At 46.5% G+C, this 20,203-nt stretch overlaps 1 protein-coding gene across 1 annotated transcript in view; it reads right to left on the bottom strand.

Moving 5' to 3' along the window:
* Nucleotides 1–828: 828 nt before the first annotated feature.
* LOC119398784 (beta-alanine transporter) overlaps nt 829–20,203 on the bottom strand; it is a 42,557-nt gene continuing 23,182 nt past the window's right edge. The window contains exons 6-7 of the mRNA XM_037665601.2: nt 16,503–16,629; nt 829–927 (exon numbers count right to left, since the gene is read on the bottom strand). Coding sequence (XP_037521529.2) covers nt 829–927; nt 16,503–16,629 — 226 coding nt within the window. The remainder of the gene's footprint in view (nt 928–16,502; nt 16,630–20,203) is intronic.

Here is a 20,203-nt window from a genome sequence, read left to right as displayed (position 1 = left end):
GTTGTCTTAGCAGATAAGAACACTAACTTTTTTCCCTGCTGATGCGACGTAGGGTCCTTCAGCTGCAGAGGCTTTTGGTGATTGCGATGAACATACAAAAGCCTTGACTAGATGAAACAAATGTTACGCGGTTCCTTACACATTTGCCATGAGGACACGAAGGTGAACGCCATCTCCTTATTCTTTTTCTTCTCACTCGATTGTATTGATCTCCCCTCCCCCAGAAAGCTTCCGCACCGAACTTGTTTTTCACTGCCTCCGGGATTTGAGGAATTGGAAACTTTCTGAATCTCACGTGGTTTTGCAGGGCCTCCGAGATCGCCCCACGATTTCATGCGATTACGCCATGACGACGTCAGAGGTTCTGGCCGCACGTGATGTCATGATGACGTCATATGGTGATGCCATCACACCATGTCGTTGCTCCATCCCCTCATTGCTCCAACAGCCTGAACGGTGCCTGGACAAGCTGCAACATCCACAGCTTTTTCGCCGTCTTCCCATTTTCACCGGTGTACTTGTTTGGTGCAAAATCCAGCGCTAATGTCTTTCCTGTGTAGCGATTGGTGTAGTGCTAACGGCGTGATTTCATGTGGCGTGATCACGCCACATGAGATCTACGGATGAACGACAAGCCGGGTCCCTAAAGGGCTACGCACTTAAAATAAAGGCTGACTAACCGACATGATGAAGTTTCCTTGAATCACTAGCATTACGCCACCACCGCCGACTCCGATGGTCATTTTTCGCGTTTGACGAGGCATCTAAGGCTTTCGCCTTAATATGAAGAACACCAGGAGGCTCATCTTATATCTCCTCTTAATGCACTCACCGGAGGAAAAGCGTTATCACGAAACTCCTTCGTAGGGAAGGGTACTTGAAGATGGCCGCAGTTGACGCAGTTGCATTGTCGCCCTTCTCAGGCGCCTGAAAGAGGGAGCCCATAAAGGTCGGTCCAACAAAATCGATTTAATGCGCGCGTTATCAGAGCACTTATACAATCGTTTACAACCTTAGAATAAATTTCAGCTCCGTCTACAATGCTGCTGTTCGCGTGCTCTTCACCTCAGCAAGAGAGTCGTACCAGCTCTCGTTCGTTCGAAGCGCTGACACTTCCTCTCATCTAATATGAGCACTAGGCATACTGGAAAATAAAAGTTCCTTGTTTGTGGTTAAAGTATTACTCTTCAATTAGCGCTGATGTCAGACAGTTGAGAAAAATTGTCGGAGAGCTCAAGTTTTCTCTCTGTAACTAGCGCCACCAATGTGTATCTGTATGGGAAAATTCGAGTATCCTATGAGGACATTGGGCTATCATGTCATTGTTACACCCCTAGGTTTCGGAATGGAACCCATTAGACGCTTGCAAGGCTTTCTGGGTCGGCTAACTGCACTCCCATAGTGGAGTGCATCATACCATACTTCGTCAACCACTTTTGCTAAATACACAATCTGCCTGAAGTGGTTCCTGAGTCTGACTGGGCGGGAGGGAAGGTGGAACAGAACAAAACAAAACACATTCTAACAAAATTTGAGTCATTATTATAGGGGCAGCCTTCGTCGAGGGCATCAGCTGCGCGTTCAACATGGTCGATCATCGCTAAGTGATAGGCCAGGTCAGAGCTGGACAGTCACGCCTCTCACTGCTCCAACATGTGTGTTGGTGTCATTTCTGTGTCTGCCAGGTGTGGGGGACGCTTTGAGCAGCCCCAGGTAATGAATGCTATGTAGTGTAGGCATTCCTCCGCACCAGGGGCAGCAACCTCGATAGCGCATCGGGAACGTGGCGTAAAACCTTTTAATAATAATAATTGTACGGGTTTTATGTCCCAAAACTACGATATGATGATCATGAACGTCGTAGTGGAAGGCTCCGGAATGATTTACCATCCGGTGTTCTTCAAAGTACAACCTGAACCTAAGTACACCGACCTCAAGAATTTCACCTGCATCAAAATGCGGCCGCAGCGGCCGGGATTCGATCCGGCGACCTTCGGGTCAGCAGTCGAACACCATAACCAACCCCACTGTGGCGGGTTCGTGTAAGCTTTTAAAGACGAGAGTCTTTCTTGGGATACTTAAACGGATAAATTTTGGTCTGTCTGCCTTTCTGTTTGTCGGCACGTCCCTCGATTCAGCCACTTGGCCAAAGTTGAACCACTTGTCCAAGGGCCAGCCATATTGAACGGCTGACTAGGTTCATACTTGTATACATTGTCGACCAAAAAGCAAACATTACGCATATCTGAGGCGCAACATCACTAGGTAAGTATGAGGTGGGGCGTTCCTTTAATAGAAAATGCATACATACGTAATTCTAAAGACCCTAGTTTCTTAAGATGCGCTGAAAATGCGACTGCGCTGAAACTTGCCTTGCTCCGTACCCTCTGCACGAGCTCATTGTTGTGTTTCGGTTTCGGTTCTGTATTGCACTGTACGAATTCCATGGGGCGCCGCTCTGGCATTCCTGTTTTTACCCAGGCGACGTGTAAATAAAAGAGTGTGTGGAGAGTACTCGTTGAGTGCGGAAGTTTCTTCTGCTTCAGCGCTTCGCGCCAAACCGCGTGTTCCAGCTGGCTGGCGTCCCCGCCGGTCGCGTTGGTCACCGCCGGTCTTCGCCTGCTGCTGCGCCGAGACTACCAACCCGCAACTCAGCACTCATGTTTCCCGACGTATTGCCGGATGGCGTCCATATCTGACGCAGCGCCTCTTATATCGTCTTTAGAAGACATTTCCAGCGAAGCACGCAGATACGCGGCCAATTGTTTTAAGTATGTATAAACACCGGTTTGAATTTTCCTCCAATTGATGGATGTTTTCCTCCTGATGAATGTTTGTGGTGAGGGGCGTGTGCTTGTCGGGTAAAACACTGATGGTCAAGGAGGTCCCTTGCGACTGTGCGGTTGTAATTTTGATATGGAGTTGTTATTTGGAAGTCTGCTGAGATGGTCACTGTAACTTCTTGGAAAGTTAGCGTTTACCGACGCACCAACGCCTCGTCAGGTGGCACGTTGCACCGAATGACAGTTGCACGGATTTCGGGCCGTGCGAGACAACTATAGTTTGATACAACTTAAGAACTTTGCGCTTGTTAGCCTCCCATCTTCTCTCGTCGTGGTATTTGCGCTATTCTACCTTAAGAAGTCCGTAGAGGCTCCACCCAGACGACCGAAGCACCGCAGCCTATTGCCTCCGGTACGAAAGAAATAGTCCTGCTCTCATGCACTCAGCAATGTTCTCCGAAAGTGGTGTCACTGGACGTCCGGCTCATGACGTCAATCTGCAGTGCGCGCGAATTGGTGTAGGCTTTTGTGCATCCGTGTTTGAACAGGAAATGCCGTGAACTTCTCAAGTTGCATGCGACTATACGCATGCTTTATTTGAGTGTGTCTCTACAAAGGGTGTAAGCCACCTTAGTCGGCGCACCTTTGGAGTTGGACCATATCGCTGTTTCAAAGTACCAACTGCACGTTTGTCCAGTTGGTACTGGGTCACAATGTATGTGATATGGACACGCCGGTGCCAGGCAGAGAGTCGTCTACAGTCACCTTTTGTTTCACCTTTTGTTGCAAGCATAATGCAAGGGTATTTTACAGATGCTCGAGGGGCATTCATGTTGTGTCCCGCTATTACACCCGCCGTCGTGCTGTCCAGCTGTCTCCATGGCATGCGCTTCTGGAGCGTCGAGGCTTAGAGGCTCACTAGAAAACACGCCAGGCCTGCGCTAAAACCGCAGCATAGTCACGGCGAAAGCTGGAAGAGTGGCGTTTCTAGAGCCCGTTGTAAGCTCTCTTGGGGCTACTATAACAAGTACACTAGCAAGGTACCGACTACGCCATAAATCACAATTTGTGTGAAGTTGGGAAGCACCTACTAGGCCATTATTCGTCATTCTGCGGAGAAGCGAGGCACCAGCTACACGTCTGTAAGGCATTATGTGCACTTAGTTGACGCGACGACTGATGACGATGAAGAATTATGGCTCAGTCCTTTGTAATGGGCTGGAAGGTTTAAACGGCCCATCAGTTATGCAATTTGCATTGGGTGACGCCCGGTCACTATTTCCCTCTCCCGCCATGCTGTATAACATACGTTGACGTGGGAGAGAGAGGGGGGTGAAGAACTTTACTGAAACCCCGAGGAAATTAATCATGCGCTTATGGGCTTCCTTGGCAACCAATACAAGTGCACTTGCGAGGAACCCACTACGCTATAAACCATTGTAATTTTTGAGAAGTAGGGAAGCAGGTACTATGCCATTTTTCGTCATTCTACGGAGATCCGCGGTACCTGCTAAACGCATGTAAGGCATTATGCGCACTTTGTTGCTGCTCTGCCTGATGACGATGAAGAATTATGGCGGAGCCCTTTCTAATGGGTTGGAAGCATTCAACAACCTACTCGTTGCGATATTCACATTGTGTAATGCCTGGTTACAGATTTGCGTTGTGCGACGCTTGGTGCTTATTTTACTCTTCTACCACGCTACATTGCATATGTTAATGTGGTTCCTTTCCGACATGAAGTCTGTATAGGACCTTTTTGCAAAGCAGTTTCCAGCACCGGCATAGCTCAGAGATTGAATACTGGGCTCCCACGCCCAGTATTCGAACCTCGCCCAGGTTCGAACCTCGTTCTATCATGGAATTTTTTCTTATTTCGTTTTTTTTTCTTTTCGAGCGATAGTCGTTACGGACACCGGCGGCGGACAACTACGGTGCCAAAAACGGCCGCTGAAATGATCTCATAACCATAGAGTTTCTTACAGAAATACCTAGAGGGAAATCTGGTGCCACCGTCTATGCGAATTTCTTAAGGGGCGCCGTTGGAGTGCTGGGAATGACGGTATATGTGTCTGCGAGGCTTGTGTTGGCTGGTGTTGAGCGAGGCTTCGGCTCAAAGCAGATACGACTGCGCAAATAAAGCTTCTCTAAAACAAAACTTTTATAAGCGGATGTCATTTACGCGCATTATAGTTTAAAATAAACGTCCACTCACCTTGACGGCATAACCAAACGGCGAAAGAACGAAACAGATGACGAACAGTGGCAGAGGGAACGCTGCCTTCGTCGTCTGCCTGCCAAGTTTAGCAGCCGTTGGTTACTTCTTACGCTTAGTAAAACTGTACATCGACGAAGAAGTTTCCAGTGTTAAATAAAACTCGTTTTTCTGCAATAATAAAGAACAAATAGCTCACTACGGGCTCCTTTAGTAAGAAATCAACCATTTCGATGCAAGGAACGCGTTGAAGCCAGACGCGTCTTTGAGGTGTCTGGGCTCTACGTGAAGGATACGAATCCGAGTCAAGTTCGAAGCTCACATATCCCGGCATTCCCATGCGTCCAACAGCTCGCAGCGCCACTTTTCCCTCTAGGTAAGTGTAGGAAACTCTATGCTCATAACAGGTTTCGCTGTAAGAGGTGAGCATTTCGGTTGGAAAAAAATGGCGGAAGAAAGAAGGCGCTGCGTCTATGTACCTGTCCAACCGAGTGTTTGTTAATCCAGGGGTGGAGCACCGCACAGACCTGAGCCGACCTGAAAATCCGGGTCCCGCCTTGTCACGGGAATGAAGCAGCAGGTCCAAGCAGGGATCGGGCTTGATGACACGGGCCGCTCATATACCGCTGTTTAAAGGTCCTAAGTCGAATCATCGAGCATTCGCGAACGTTATACCTTGCGTTGTCAAGGGAATTCTCTTCCATGCTTCAGCGATAGCACGCGCAAAGATTATATCCTGCTACATCTTATAGAAAACACTAAATTGAATAAAGGTAAATTTTTTTTTCCAAACGAGCGCACATCATTTCCAGTTAAAAGAAGTTAATTAGGAAAGAAGAACCTCTTCCGACCATTTTACCGTTATTTGCATCCCATTCACGAGCGCCAGTATAGGGCGAGCGCACGGTTTTAGTGCAGCTAAGTATGTACTCCAAGATGGAAACACCTGACTGAAGCTGAAGGGCCTGGACAGCTTCATAATTTTAGACACGAGCATGTATATTTCTTTCCTGTTTTTTTTCGTGCTTTGCAAAGGCATGCTCATGTGAAATCGTTTTGGGGTGGAGATTATTTATGTCATGGAGAATGATTTGAAGTATAAGTTCTCTCTTTAGTTCATAAAATGCAGGAAGCTTTTATCTGAGATAGACCTAAGGAATGTGCGTCATAACCCGATTTTTTAAACATGAAAGTGTTTTACGCCGGAGTCCACCAAGACTTCCACCAAGACCCAGACTGCCCGTGTCCACCAAGCAAAATGCAGATGACAAACAAAACCCAGAGGAAAAAGCCTTGTTGCTTTGATGACCTGAGAGTCAAACCCATGACCTCTCGGTCCACAAGTTCCGGGTGCTCAACCCACTACGCTACTGATGATCATACACAGGGTTGCCACTGACTTTCGACTAAATGTCGCCAAACGACGACCAAAAAGTCGCCAAAAGTCGCCATTTTTTCACAAATTTCGCCAAAAAAGTCGCCATTTTATAGATATGTACGGCATACCTATAGTAATAAAAATTTCCACTGATGTATAGCCCCACAGAATACAGTACCATCCTAGACCCTTAAATTATATCGACGTTTCTCAATGCCAGTCGTATCGCCCGCTTCACCATGGGAGTACATGGTGCTGCTTCTCGGAGTATCCGCAAGATGTGCGTGGTGGCGCAAAGGTGAATGAATGAAACACTCATGATATACTTCCATCTCTATCCGACCGTTTCAAAGGTAAAAGTGTGGTAAACCTTGGGCGAAAACTGTGAAATCATTGTTTGTAGACAGCTTTACGTACCCTTCTATGAATTAAAAGGATTAAAAGGTTTATTGAAGGTAATGCGACAGAATTCTTACAGGAACCGATCATTAGTGAGTCTTACACATTTTCAGTGTGAACTAATATGATACCGGACGCCACCGACCCTTTCTTATAGTCACTTATATCTACACGCGTCAATCCGATGCGTTATTAATAAACAGGTACATAAGGTAAAATGTTATATAACAATTGTTTTCATTGCACACGCTCACCGAGAACAGTGGAAAATGCCTCAATAAATATTTTTTATTGCACAAATAGCCGCGTATCCGCCTCTCTTCGCTATTCCAAAACAGTCTTTACGAGCTGAATTGGGGCAACTGAAACAGTGAATAAGTCGCCAACCTATTCAGAACAGTTGGAGCTCTGGCGGAACAAATGATCGGAAGACGCGGCCAACCCGTCGTCTAGCCCCTTCAGAAGCGAAACTTTAGAGAAGCAGGGAGGCTAGTGGAAGACAAAGTCTTCCGTCCTCCATCTGAGCGGTCTGGCCCGGACCAGCAACTAGCCGGATCTCGCAATAAAGTTGTTTCATTCATTCAGGGCACCTAAAGCCTTTAAACTTATAGTAAAACACTGCCGCCTCGCGGTATGCAAGGTAGTCCGCTGACTTACATGTTGCTAGAATGTCGCTAGGGGCCGCTGCAGTACCTCCTGTATCTAGATGAATTGAGGAGATACACATGAGTTACAGGACGGACATACCGAATGACGCGAAATGTGCACATTCAAATTCGCCAATTTGGCGAAAAGTAGCCACCATTGGCAACCCTGATCATACACGAGGCGCCACATTCTACTCGTGGGTCAAAAACCATGGTAAATACAGAGAATGTTGCCGCTCATTCGTTGGGAAGACACTGAGCTTAGGATGCATAACGTAGTGGAGACCTAAGCCGAAAATCGCCAAAAATTCGCCGTGTCGCCATTCACAATTTTAGGTCGCCACGAGCCTCTCAAATTCGCCAATTTGGCGAAAAGTAGCCACCATTGGCAACCCTGATCATACACGAGGCGCCACAAACGCCGCCTAGTATATATATGAGGCCTTCTCCCTTTCACAGTGACTTTTGTTGGTGGAGGGGCTGGGGGGGGGGAGGTGACACCGTCTGGAATCGGTGACGTGAAGCACTGCATCTTGTGTGCAGCCGCCGAGATTAGCTCTGGCAAAGCGCCTTTGTTACTGCCGTCGCATTCGGTGTGTTTCCAAGAGAAGTGTAATTATGTCAACGATTCAACACATGGCGAGGTGGCCTCGTCGAAGGGTCCCTCATATAGCATCCATCCACACTATTTAAAAATAGCTCTGCGACGTTCGCCTGGCTGTCGCACTGCGTTCCCCGCTCGCCTCGTGAGGAATCACGGCCAGGCCAGACGGGAGACGCGCGCCGCGGGATGCCGACCTTAGCCCAAGCTCAGCGTCCGATGAGCGACGCTATTGTAGACATCACACCGCTTTCTCTGATTACGCTCTCCTCGTGCGAATGGAAGGGCCTGAGCAACGGCGCGTTGCCGGAGCTAATCTCGGAGGCCACGTCATGACACTAACGAGCGCCTACGGTGAGCGCTTCGGTAGTACCAGATTTCAGTGCAGCGGGAAGCGGAACGTCTTCCCGCGTTCACGGCTCAAGCTACGAACTGTACCTCTCGCGGTCCTGAAGCGCTGCAATGTGCTCTATGCATGAGCACAGGCGTAGGTTACCATATTACTCGGCAGCGCACACCTTGGCGTTTCTCTCCTCAAATGATGACGCTTACTTGAGATCTAAAAAACCGAGCGGGGCGTCAGTCTCCCACAAACAAACGAGCCCCACTTAATATATTTCCAAAAGCCATTTCCGCTCACCGGCTAGGCAAAGATGTTGTGGGGTCTGAGCTATAAAACCGCCGCCGCCCTCGGAACACACGGACACAGTTCACGCGGTCGTGCAACAAACGTGGAGGTTTATTAAACACTTCTTCAATATATGGCGAGCTCGCCAGCCTAATTTGTAACACGTAACACGCTAAACTTATACACAATATAAGACATACAACACACCATAACATAAGACAACAGAAGACATGCATAAGACACATAATACAAGACAAATGCGGCGCCGCAAATGCACGACTCACCACGAGGGCCCGAGGGAAGCGAGCCGCGGTACCGTCCCCCCCTGACCCACCGGCCGACGTCCATCCGCGCGCGCCGCCACACCCCAAAAAGAGACTCTCTGCCGTTTCTATGCGCCGGCCTAAATTCTCCGCGGTGGCGATGCCGGCGCCACCGCGCTAAACTCGGGCGTGTGCGTGTGTGCGTGTGTGTCTGTGTGCGTGAGCGGCGCGTGAGCATCGTTGGCGTGCGCAAGCGCGGGATCTGTAGTATCACATAACCAGACATTGTGTGCAAAGTCTTCTGACTCTGCTTTTTTTTATCAGCGAGACGTGTGAAACAGCGAAAGTGCCACTCAATATTGCCACAAAAAACACAAACCAAAAATCACCTAAACAATGTTGAACAATACAGGGTTTTTCAAGAAATGTGTCCAAACTTTTCAAAAAATCAGGAAAATGCGATATTTGCTCGGGGCTTTCAGAAGTGCTTTTTTTTTGTAGCGGCAGGAACCTTAAGGTAGTTAAGGACATCATTTAGGACTGTAATTAAGAAAGTTACATTAATTAACTTTTTCAATAATGGAGTTAGGTGACTGTGTCAAATGGGAGAACTGAAGTTCTTCATGCGAGGAACACATCCGAGCTTTGAGATTTCGAAAAAGCGTCCTCTAGTAATTGTTGTGGCGTAATGAAATTCAACGAAATCCAACGGCTTTCAACCGCAAAAGCCATCGAATTCGGTTGAAATTGATTACTTCGTAATTATTACTAGAGGCCGCTTTTTCGAAATCTCAATGTTGGGATGGGTGTCTGGCACGAAGCACTTCAATTCCCCAATTTGACACAGTCACCTAACTCCGCTAATTAAAAAAGTTAATTAACCTAGCTTTCTTAATTACTGCCTCAAGTCATGTCTTTAACCATCTTAAGATGCCTAGAGTTACAGAAAAAATCATTCACTCATTTTGGACGTCTCAGAAGAATATGGCAGTTGCGTTCTTTCAAGTTTATGTTTAGGTTTCGCCATTGAATTTGGTTGAATTTCATTACTTCGTAATGATTACTAGATGCCACGTTTTCGAAATCTCAAAGTTGGGTTGGGTTTCTGGCATGAAGAACTTCCATTCGCCCATTTGACACAACCACCGAACTCCAATAATTAAAAAAGTTAATTAATTTAACTTTTTTATTTACAGTCTCAAATAATTTCTTTAACCATCTTAACATCTCTGCCACTACAGAAAAACCAGTTCTGAAGGCAGCAATCATATATCGCATTTTCCTGATTTTTTGAGAAGGTTGGACACATTTCTTGAAACACCCTGTATATCACCAGTATAGACGTCATTCATAGCTCTGAGACATTCCTGTCGTTCCGCTGAATTTCTTTGTATCATAGAGGACCCTCTAAACGCTCCTACCTTCCTTTTTCCGGCTTGTGTCTTAAGCTATGAGGTGCCAGAAAAGTGTCACTGGCCTGACATTTAGCTCACAGGAGATGCGCACTTGTCTGAATTAAAACATTTTAACGAAGATCGGAGCTTCCGAGTTCATTAACATTGCTTCTTGTATAGTAACAGGGTACCGACATTTTCATTGTCCTCTGAGCAATGTTCAAGTACAATAAACGAAAAAAAATCACAGCATATCCACGGAGTGAATGATGATGAGTGGGCGAAGCTGCGGAGGTTCATTGGTAAACCGTGAATCTTCTGTGATTTCTGCCCAGTACATCATCACCGACGTGAGATCGGGCGCGTTTATACTAAAGGTTCGATGAGTTATGACGACTTGCAGCTCACTTTAATTTTGCATGTACGCTGTGAATTTTCGCTGTTTAGAAAACCATTGCTTTAGAAAACATCTGGCGTCTTTCGTTAAGCAGCTGGCGTCTTTTCGTTTTGCTTTAGGAACATCTGGCGTCTTTTCGTTTTGCTTTTAGAAAACATCTGGCGTCTTTCGTTGGTTTATTTCATCAATCAACGGCGTTTTGAACAAAATTTTGATTGTTTAATCACGCACAGGAGAAATCTCACCAGGCACTACCTTGGAGGTAAACAATGGCTGCTAATGGGAATGAGAGACAGAAGAAGTCGGCTTTTAGCTAACACTTACACTTCTACTTCTACTAACGTTTCCTACTGGAACATGCCAATGGCTGCTAATGGGGAATGAGAGACAGAAGAATTCGGCTTTTAGTTAACGCGCACGCTGCGAATTTTTTATTGTTCAACAACGCACAGGAAGAATCTCCCACCGGCACCACCTTGGAGGTCAAAGCGTAAGACTGGTTACGCACTACGACAACGACTACGAGGGACGAACGGGTGCCGCCTTAAGGAGCTTCGCCCCTAAAACATTTGCAGGCTTCAGAAATTAATGCATCCTTGAAGTAGCTGTGCCAATATCCCGACATTTGGTTGGCAAGATATATCTGCTTATAGAAAGCAGCGTCACGTCTAAACAAGCGCTAAACTGTGTCATCTAGATGGCTTGTTTTTTTACGCAAGATATGAAAAGCTTGGTTATGACTAAAGATACGAGAAACAGCGCGACACACGGGACAGTGAAAGAGACGGACCAAGCGCTGACTTACAACCAAGGTTTTAATCCGTACATGGGGGTATATATAGCACACGCACCGTGAAAGGAAGGAGAGGAGAACAGTGACGTGGAACTTTGTTCACCAATTCTATGAAGGCTTCTGAAAAAAACCATCATCCACTAGACAGATAGGCAATTTCCCTGGTGAGGAGCGCTAACGAAGGCACGCACATATCACCTTTTTTGTCAATGCAAAATGCCTCATAAATCTCACGTGCTCGTTGATCCCTGTATCGCCGAAGTATCTTACATTGATCGAACATTGCAAGACAGCCGCATACGGAGCTGTGTGCAGCTAGGTGGCTGCCCACAGAAGCCCGCATTAGATTGCGATGTTCCCTGAGGCGGTCATTAACACACCGACCAGTTTGGCCGATGTAGCAGCGACCGAATGAGAGGGGGATTTCGTATACCGCGTTATGACAACATTCAACAAACTTTTTGGCGTGTTTCTTATCACACACGCGAGGCCCTCTGTCTTCTCTGTTCACCTTATTGCACATACCAGAGAACTTAATTTTTGCTGAAAAGACAACTCTGATGCCTGCTTTTTGTGCTACTTTTTTTAAACATTGAGACACCCTATGCAAATACGGAATTACCGCTGTTTTTGAAAGTGGGCTCTTTTCCTGACGACTAATCAGTTTTTTTTTGGCTGTTTTAAGCCTTCTAGAAGACCTTCGGCAATAGAACACAGTAGGTTGTCCGGGTAGCCTGCCATGCTGAGCTTTTATTTACGTTCCACATTTATAAAGCATGATGGCAAACTTTATATTCAAAAAGAAGGTGTTTGCGTAGGTTCGTGCCTCGCGCCGATCCTAAGTGATATTCTTTTAGCCAAATATGACAGATCCCTCATGGAATGCCTGCATCAGACGACCGCTGTGAAAGTGTTTAGATTCGTGGAAGACTTTTTGATATTATACAGGGCTAACCACTCTGACACACAGAAATGTGCTGATCGAATTGTTGAAGTGTTTCGCTCTTGCATGAGCAAACTGCAACTAACCACTGAATTTCCCACTGGTAACAGACTTCGGTTTCTTGACCTTGAAATGTTTTTATCTGACCACGTGTGCTGGCAGTATGCCCCCCGCTCCAAGAAAAGCTTGTTACCTTACAGTTCTGCGCATTCTAAACTTGTCAAGCGAGCGATTGCAAAATCTTGTCTAGGGGCAGCGTTGACGCGATCATGCCATCACACTATGTGCACTAGCTTTGACTTGCAGGTGCGCAGACTGCGCATGGCAGGCTACCCGGACAACCTACTGTGTTCCATTGCCGAAGGTCTTCTAGAAGGCTTAAAACAGCCAAAAAAAAACTGATTAGTCGTCAGGAAAAGAGCCCACTTTCAAAAACAGCGGTAATTCCGTATTTGCATAGGGTGTCTCATTGTTTAAAAAAAGTAGCACAAAAAGCAGGCATCAGAGTTGTCTTTTCAGCAAAAAATAAGTTCTCTGGTATGTGCAATAAGGTGAACAGAGAAGACAGAGGGCCTCGCGTGTGTGATAAGAAACACGCCAAAAAGTTTGTTGAATGGTGTCATAACGCGGTATACGAAATCCCCCTCACATGCGGTCGCTGCTACATCGGCCAAACTGGTCGGTGTGTTAATGACTGCCTCAGGGAACATCGCAATCTAATGCGGGCTTCTGTGGGCAGCCACCTAGCTGCACACAGCTCCGTATGCGGCTGTCTTGCAATGTTCGATCAATGTAAGATACTTCGGCGATACAGGGATCAACGAGCACGTGAGATTTATGAGGCATTTTGCATTGACAAAAAAGGTGACATGTGCGTGCCTTCGTTAGCGCTCCTCACCAGGGAAATTGCCTATCTGTCTAGTGGATGATGGTTTTAATTTTTTTCAGAAGCCTTCATAGAATTCGTGAACAAAGTTCTACGTCACTGTTCTCCTCTCCTTCCTTTCATGTTGCGTGTGCTATATATAGCCCCATGTACGGAATAAAACCTTGGTTGTAAGTCAGCGCTTGGTCCGTCTCTTTCACGGTCCCGTGTGTCGCGCTGTTTCTCGTATCGTTGAACATGTACCAACCGGCCCAAATACGCACCATATTGTGGTTATGACTATTGCTGCTCTGTTGGGGTATATTAAGGCATATAGCTGCTTACATTTGCGAGAGCAATTATACGGAAACTGAAAGACCACGTGCACCTCACATAAGGAGCGTTAGAAGGCCTTTAAAGGGAAGCGTCAGTTCGGGCCAGTTGGTAAACCTCGGCTATGAACTATTTAGCGCAGAATCTACACCAACGACACAGAGACACGATACGTACAGGTGCCCCAAAAGTAAAACAGAGCACGCGATTTGTGACCAAACTGCTCAAAACTTTATGCCAGCGCGCTCTATCAGCAGATGCGCAGCACATAGCGAGAGCGCGTCGCCACTTCCGGCAGACCCATCCCGATAGTCTGATGCCCGCCTTACCGCCGGCTCGGGCGAAGCCGCAATACTACCGTCACTGCTCGTCAGGGGACGCTTCCAACGCTTTTTGCATTTCTTTGCCCGCGTCGAGGAGAAATCTTCGGAGGCATGCGCGTTCTGCGTCGCCGAGAATGCCACCGCTTTCGCCCCTGACGAGCAGTGATAGTAGCAGCGCGGTTTCGCTCGAGCAGCTGATAAGGCGAGCATCCGAATATAGGGATGGGTCAGCCGGATAAGCCGACGCACTCTCGTTATCTGCTGCGCATCTTGTGATAGAGGGCTGGCATGCAGTTTTGAACACTTTGGTCACAGCTCGCGTGCTCCGTTCTAGTTTGGGAGCACCTGTACAATCGCAGCTCTCAACTAACGTTTATTGCCAGATGACATGAGTATATAAAGAAAAAAAAACCAAAAGAAAGAATGAGCGCACCTTTTCATACCGACACGTGTGCATTGCAATGCGCTGATCACCAGCTGTCACCCTGAAAACTTATTTCCTTGGCAGATAACGAAAAAGACGTTGAGCTGACGCACAAATAAGCTTGAGTTTCCATTGCTGCAGCTTCCTCAATCCCGGTCGTGCGGCGATCTTCGTCTCTGAGCAGTGCTACAACCTTGCCATGGTGCGATGTACACCCATGGTTACGGTAGCGTAACAACAGATGCCCTCTTGCTCCCTTTCTCAAGCTGCAGCTGAAAGATGCCTGAACGAGCGGTTGAGGGAACACAGTTTTGGTTGATTCGACATTTGGAGTGGCGTTCCCTTTTTCCCGTAATGCCGCATTCTTCATTGAAACTCTGTGTGAAAAACCACTTGTGCTGGTTTCACAAGAGAATAATTTTTATTATCGATGTACAAAACACCCATTCTCTTTCTTATTTTCTGCTTTCTTTTTTTTCCTTATCCCATTTCCTGCCCGGGGTCACCCCGTACACGGGAAAACAACTTGATGCATGTGGATGCCGGCATATTCAGCAAAAGACCAGTTCACTATTTATTTTTAATTTCAACTTTCGGTAACTTCACATTGTTAGCCCCACGTGTTGTATTTTCGTAAATGCAGCATTTCACGGCTTGCCTTATATGTTAGTGCGTTTTCTTTCCTTGTTCCGGCGCGCTGCAATTAATAAATTGCCTTTTCATTATTTTCTGTCCTCATAGCACTACAGTGAATGACCTCTAACTACACGCTTGCAGTGCATGCGATACATTTTTATATAAATAAAACACTAAAAAAGAGCACTTTCTAGGTGTTAACATCTGTTTGTACATTGCAACGTTCATTGTACGTTCTCAAAGCTGCATTTAATGGCGGCGCATCGCCCTTCACAAATGTTACGGGAGGACAGTAGCATTTTTCAACATTCTGATCGAGATTTGCGAAAGCACTTACTCGAACAACTTGAGCAGCTTGTCTCATTATGCAGCCTTGTATTCGCAAGCCGCCGGACGAGAGGTAATTAAGCGACTGCCTACATCCCCTAAATGCCTCTCATCTCATTTAACTGCCACCTTCGGTCCTTCCTTTGCTATATAAATGAATCATTGTTATCGGGCCTAATTGAAGTACCCGTATTAATGAGAACCAACAGACAATAATGCCAAGGAATGTACAGGGGATGCTATTCGTAGTATTTAGAATATAAATGTGAAGAAAGTAAAGTGGAGGAAAAGATAACTTGCCGCCGGCAGGGACCAAACCTGCGACCTTCGAATAACGCGTCCGATGCTCTATACCACTGAGTTACGGCGGCGGTCATCCTCCCATCCACTTTATGGGGTCTATATGTGCATTTAAACCTAGGAATGTTAGTCAGCGCCGATCGCAGCCATGGCGGCGAGTGTGGAACACTCTTCTTCTGCCTGTTGGCGCCACGTAGCACGTGATCTTTTTTACGAGCTGGCAGCTGACCAATTATCTCTCTCATACTACCTAAAGGCATCAAGTCTGCCAGGACGAGGCCCTCGCTATGAATTAAGGAAAGAAGGTGTCTTTTAAGGGCTCGTTTTTGTTTATTAGACACAATATTAATGAGAACCAGCAGAGAATAATGCCAAGGAAAGTATAGGGGGTGTTATTTGTAGTATTTGTGGTATGCGTGGGATTACTAGGTCAGCTGCCCGCTCGTAAAAAAGATCACGTGATACGTGACGCCAACAGGCAGAAAAAAGGTGTTCCACACTCGCCGCCATGGCTGCGTTCGGCGCTGACTAACACTCCTAGGTTTAAATCCACATATATACCCCATAAAGTCGACGGGAGGATGACCGCCGGCGTAGCTCAGTGGTAGAGCATCGGGCGCATTATTCGAAGGTCGCAGGTTCGGTCTCTGCGAGCGGCAAGTTATCTTTTCCTCCACTTTACTTTCTTCACACTTTATCCTAATTACAAGGAATACCATCCCCTGTACTTTCTTCGGCATTTCTGCCTGTTGGTTCTCATTAATATTGTGTCTAACGAAAAAAAACGAGCCCTTAAAAGACACCTTCTTTCCTTCATTGAAGTATCCAGCATTATGAGAAGTGGTTAACCTACCTGAAGAGAATCTAACGCGTTGCGTTGGACGTGCATGCCATTCACTCGGCTGATGCGAAGCAGAACCTTCTTCGCCTTGTCGGTCCTTCCCTTTGAGAGTAGCCACCGCGTGGACTCCGGCATAAAGCTTATGCGTGCAAAGCAAAAGAAAACCGGCGAAAGCGAACGAGATTATGTTCCTTCGCCAACGTCACCAGCCGTCAGTGTTAGTCGCATGAAGCCGTGTTAGTTAGTATGAATGAATTTTGTTGTAATAACAATAATTTGTGGTTTTTATATCGCGAAACCACAATATGATTACGAGAGACTTGGGAAGCGGCAGCGCAAAGACACAAGAACCATGAAACTCGGCAAACGCCACGGGCGCCTTGTTTCTTAGCCTTTGTGTCTTTGCGCTATACACTTCCTAACCAGTCCGATAATGAACCAGTTAGCCCAAACAAAAGTACTATTCGAAAGAATTATGAGAAACGCCATATTGTAGAGCTCCGGAAGTTTCGAGCACCTGGTGTTTTTCAACGTGCACCTGAGTCTGAGCACAGGGGCCTCCAGCATTTTCGCCTGCATCGAAAATGCGACCGCCGCTGCCGGGATCGAACCCGCAATTTTTGGGTCGGCAGCCGAGCACCGCAATGACTGTACCATCGGGGCGGTTTTCGATTTTATTGCAATTCGTCCTCATTGAACGTGCCTCGTTTCGCCACGAAGGCTCCGTCAGCCCCCCTCCCCCTCCCCCCCCAAAAAAAAACGCAGCTCGACAGCCAATCACGGGCTAAATAAGACGGGGATGTAAGCGCCGACTTTCAGCTGATAGTTTATCCTAAATAGAATGTATACAAGATCACTTCGTTGGTTCATTTAATTTCATTCATCTATATCTGAAAATGCCAGTGAACAGTTCGAAGCATTACAAAGGGTGCGTTTCCATCACACACAAAAAAACAAAAAACAGGAAAAACGAAAATACATAGAACGTGCAGAAATAATGCTATAAGAATGCAGCAAAAAAAGGGACGATATACACGTGCTAAAAATGTCAACTTCATAACGCAGAAAGAACATTTTCTTAATGCGATAAGTGTCATCGCGCTGCAGTTACAAACTGATTTATCATAGAAAATGCTAGAATTAGGCAAACTAGGGCGAGCCACGCAGAAAGTTGCAGCCGGCAATAAATGCGGACATGAGGAGTTGTGAATCAATTTACGGAATAAAAAGTAACCCTGATATCGTCGCCTTCTTTAAACCACCACGGTGGTCCAGTGGTTACGGTGCTTGACTGCAGACCCGAAGATCTCGGGATCCCATCCCGGCCGCGGCGGCCACATTTCCACGGAGGCGCAGTGCTAGAGAGGTCCGTGTACTTAGATTTAGGTGCTTGTTAAAGAGCACCAGATTGTCAAAATTTCCGGAACCCTCCACTACGGCGTCCCTCGTCATCACAACGTGGTTTAGAGAGGCAAAATCCCAATAGTTATTATTATTATCGCATTGTTTTTAAAGCATACTCAAATATTTGTGTACAACCAGTCGGTCATTTCTTCTTGATTTCGACTATGATATCCTTAACCCCCGTTTGTTTCCTGACCCACTCTGCTCTCTTCCTGTCTATTAAGGTTACACCTATAATTTTCCTTTCCATCGCTCGCTGCGTCGTCCTCAATTTAAGGTGAACCCTCTTTGTAAGTCTCCAGGTTTCTGCTCCGTAGGTAAGTATCGGTAAGATGCAGCTGTTATATACCTTCCTCTTGAGGGATAGTGGTAGACAACCATTCATGATTTGATAATGCTTGCCGAATGAGCGCCATCCCATCCTTATTCTTCTAGTTATTTCACTTTCATGGTTCGGCTCCGCGTTACTACCTGTCCTAAGTGGACGTAATCCTTTACAACTTCCAGTGTCTCGCCGCCTATCGCAAAGCGCTGTTCTCTGCCAAGAATGTTCCACATTACTTTAGTTTTATGCATGTTAATTTTCAGACCTACTCTCATACTTTCCGTATCCAGCTCAGTAATCATGAGCTGTAAATCGTCTCCCGCGTTACTCATCAATGCAATGTCATCAGCGAATCGCAGGTTACTGAGAAACTCTCCATGTGATATGACCGACTCATCATGATGATGATGAGTCGGTCATATCACAAGGTCGCGAGCATAGCCGATGCGAAAAAAAAAGGAAAACTAAGAAAGAAAAAACGCGCATGCAACCACTCTTCACACTATGGTGAAAAAAATTACAAACGTTACGGGAGCGTGCCAATATGATTTCTCATGAGAGTTTAGCTCTTTATGGGAAAGGGCAACTTACGCCTTACTATATACCACAATCGGCCACGGCAAAAATATTCTCAAGCGTGCAGATATACAAGTGGCGTTTCTAGTGAACTCGCAGTTAGAAGTCAGCGCTTGCGGTCATCGTCACCCTAATGTCAGTCGCCGAAGTACCTATTAGCCCTTCATCACACATGTAATCTCTTCTGAGCCAATGAGATGGAAATAGAGGGCGCCCATGCAGTCTTCGGGACAACATTCTGTACTGCAATTCTAACACGTGACATTGGCGCATACTTCAAGGCCGTTTCCAGCTGCCCTCGGAACATTCATAGAAGTTAAATATAAATAGCGCGCAACGTCATGGAGATCACGTGAACAATTAAAGCGATGAAGTCACTGAACTTTTCTGTCGGTTGCTCGGTTTCGGATGTGCGCCCGCACTGATGTGTACGCTTTGCTCCCGGACGCTTCCTCGCGAAACGCCAGTGACGATCTTCAGGAAGGTCATCCTGTATTGCAATGCTCATTGGGAGCGCCTTCAACGTCAGGCTAGCTCGCTCCTGACAATGAATGTTTCCATAATGACTATCCCGGCGAGTTAGGAGAAGGGAGAAATGTATGTACATTGCTTATCACTTGGTGGTGAGTGATGATGGCGCATTTAAGCGCCCATAAAAATGAAAGATCACACAGAAACCCAGGAAAAGACAAAAGACGTAAGCGCTTACGTCTTTTGTATATTGTGATGTTTCTAGCTGGCCCTTGTTTTTGATAAGCACTGCCGTAAACTATAACCACCTAGAATTGATTTCTCGCCTTAAAAACAAAACAAAAATTCGGAAAATTTCGACTGGGGAAATACATAGAGCGTGGACATTATTCTTAGCTGTGTGAATTAACATGTGGCAACACTACCTGGCATTAACCATTGTGCAGGCAACAGTGCCCAACATTACCTATCCATAGCAAACAACTATCCTCATTTAGCAGCCATTAGCCAGCCCTAGTCCATGTTAGCCATAATGTAATGAACATTACCCGATATTAACCGGTGCTTATACTGTGCGCATAAATAAGGGAGGATAGAACACCCGGCGCCATTCACCACTATTCATGCAAAAGCCTGAAGTGCGTCATCATTAGTGTGGGCTACAAAAACCCTCGTGAACTCGCGCAGAGTCGGATATAAGAACATGGGTTCAAGTAAGAATCCAACCGATGTTAACTGCGGGGCAGACAGCCCTTCTACAACAGAGCCACGCAGGCTCTCGAATCTTCTTTAGAAAAGAAGGCTTTATACCGATGTAATGGCGGTCGAGGATGTCACCTTAACCGGCGTATTATTGTGCGGCAGACGGTTACAACCGCAGCAGGTGTCATGCCATGTGAAATGCGTAACGAGTGGGTGGTCTTCAGCTGTCCGCCTA

Source organism: Rhipicephalus sanguineus, chromosome 7, assembly GCF_013339695.2.
Source record: "Rhipicephalus sanguineus isolate Rsan-2018 chromosome 7, BIME_Rsan_1.4, whole genome shotgun sequence".
Lineage (NCBI taxonomy): Eukaryota > Metazoa > Arthropoda > Arachnida > Ixodida > Ixodidae > Rhipicephalus > Rhipicephalus sanguineus.
This window is presented reverse-complemented; position numbering and strand designations above follow the sequence as displayed.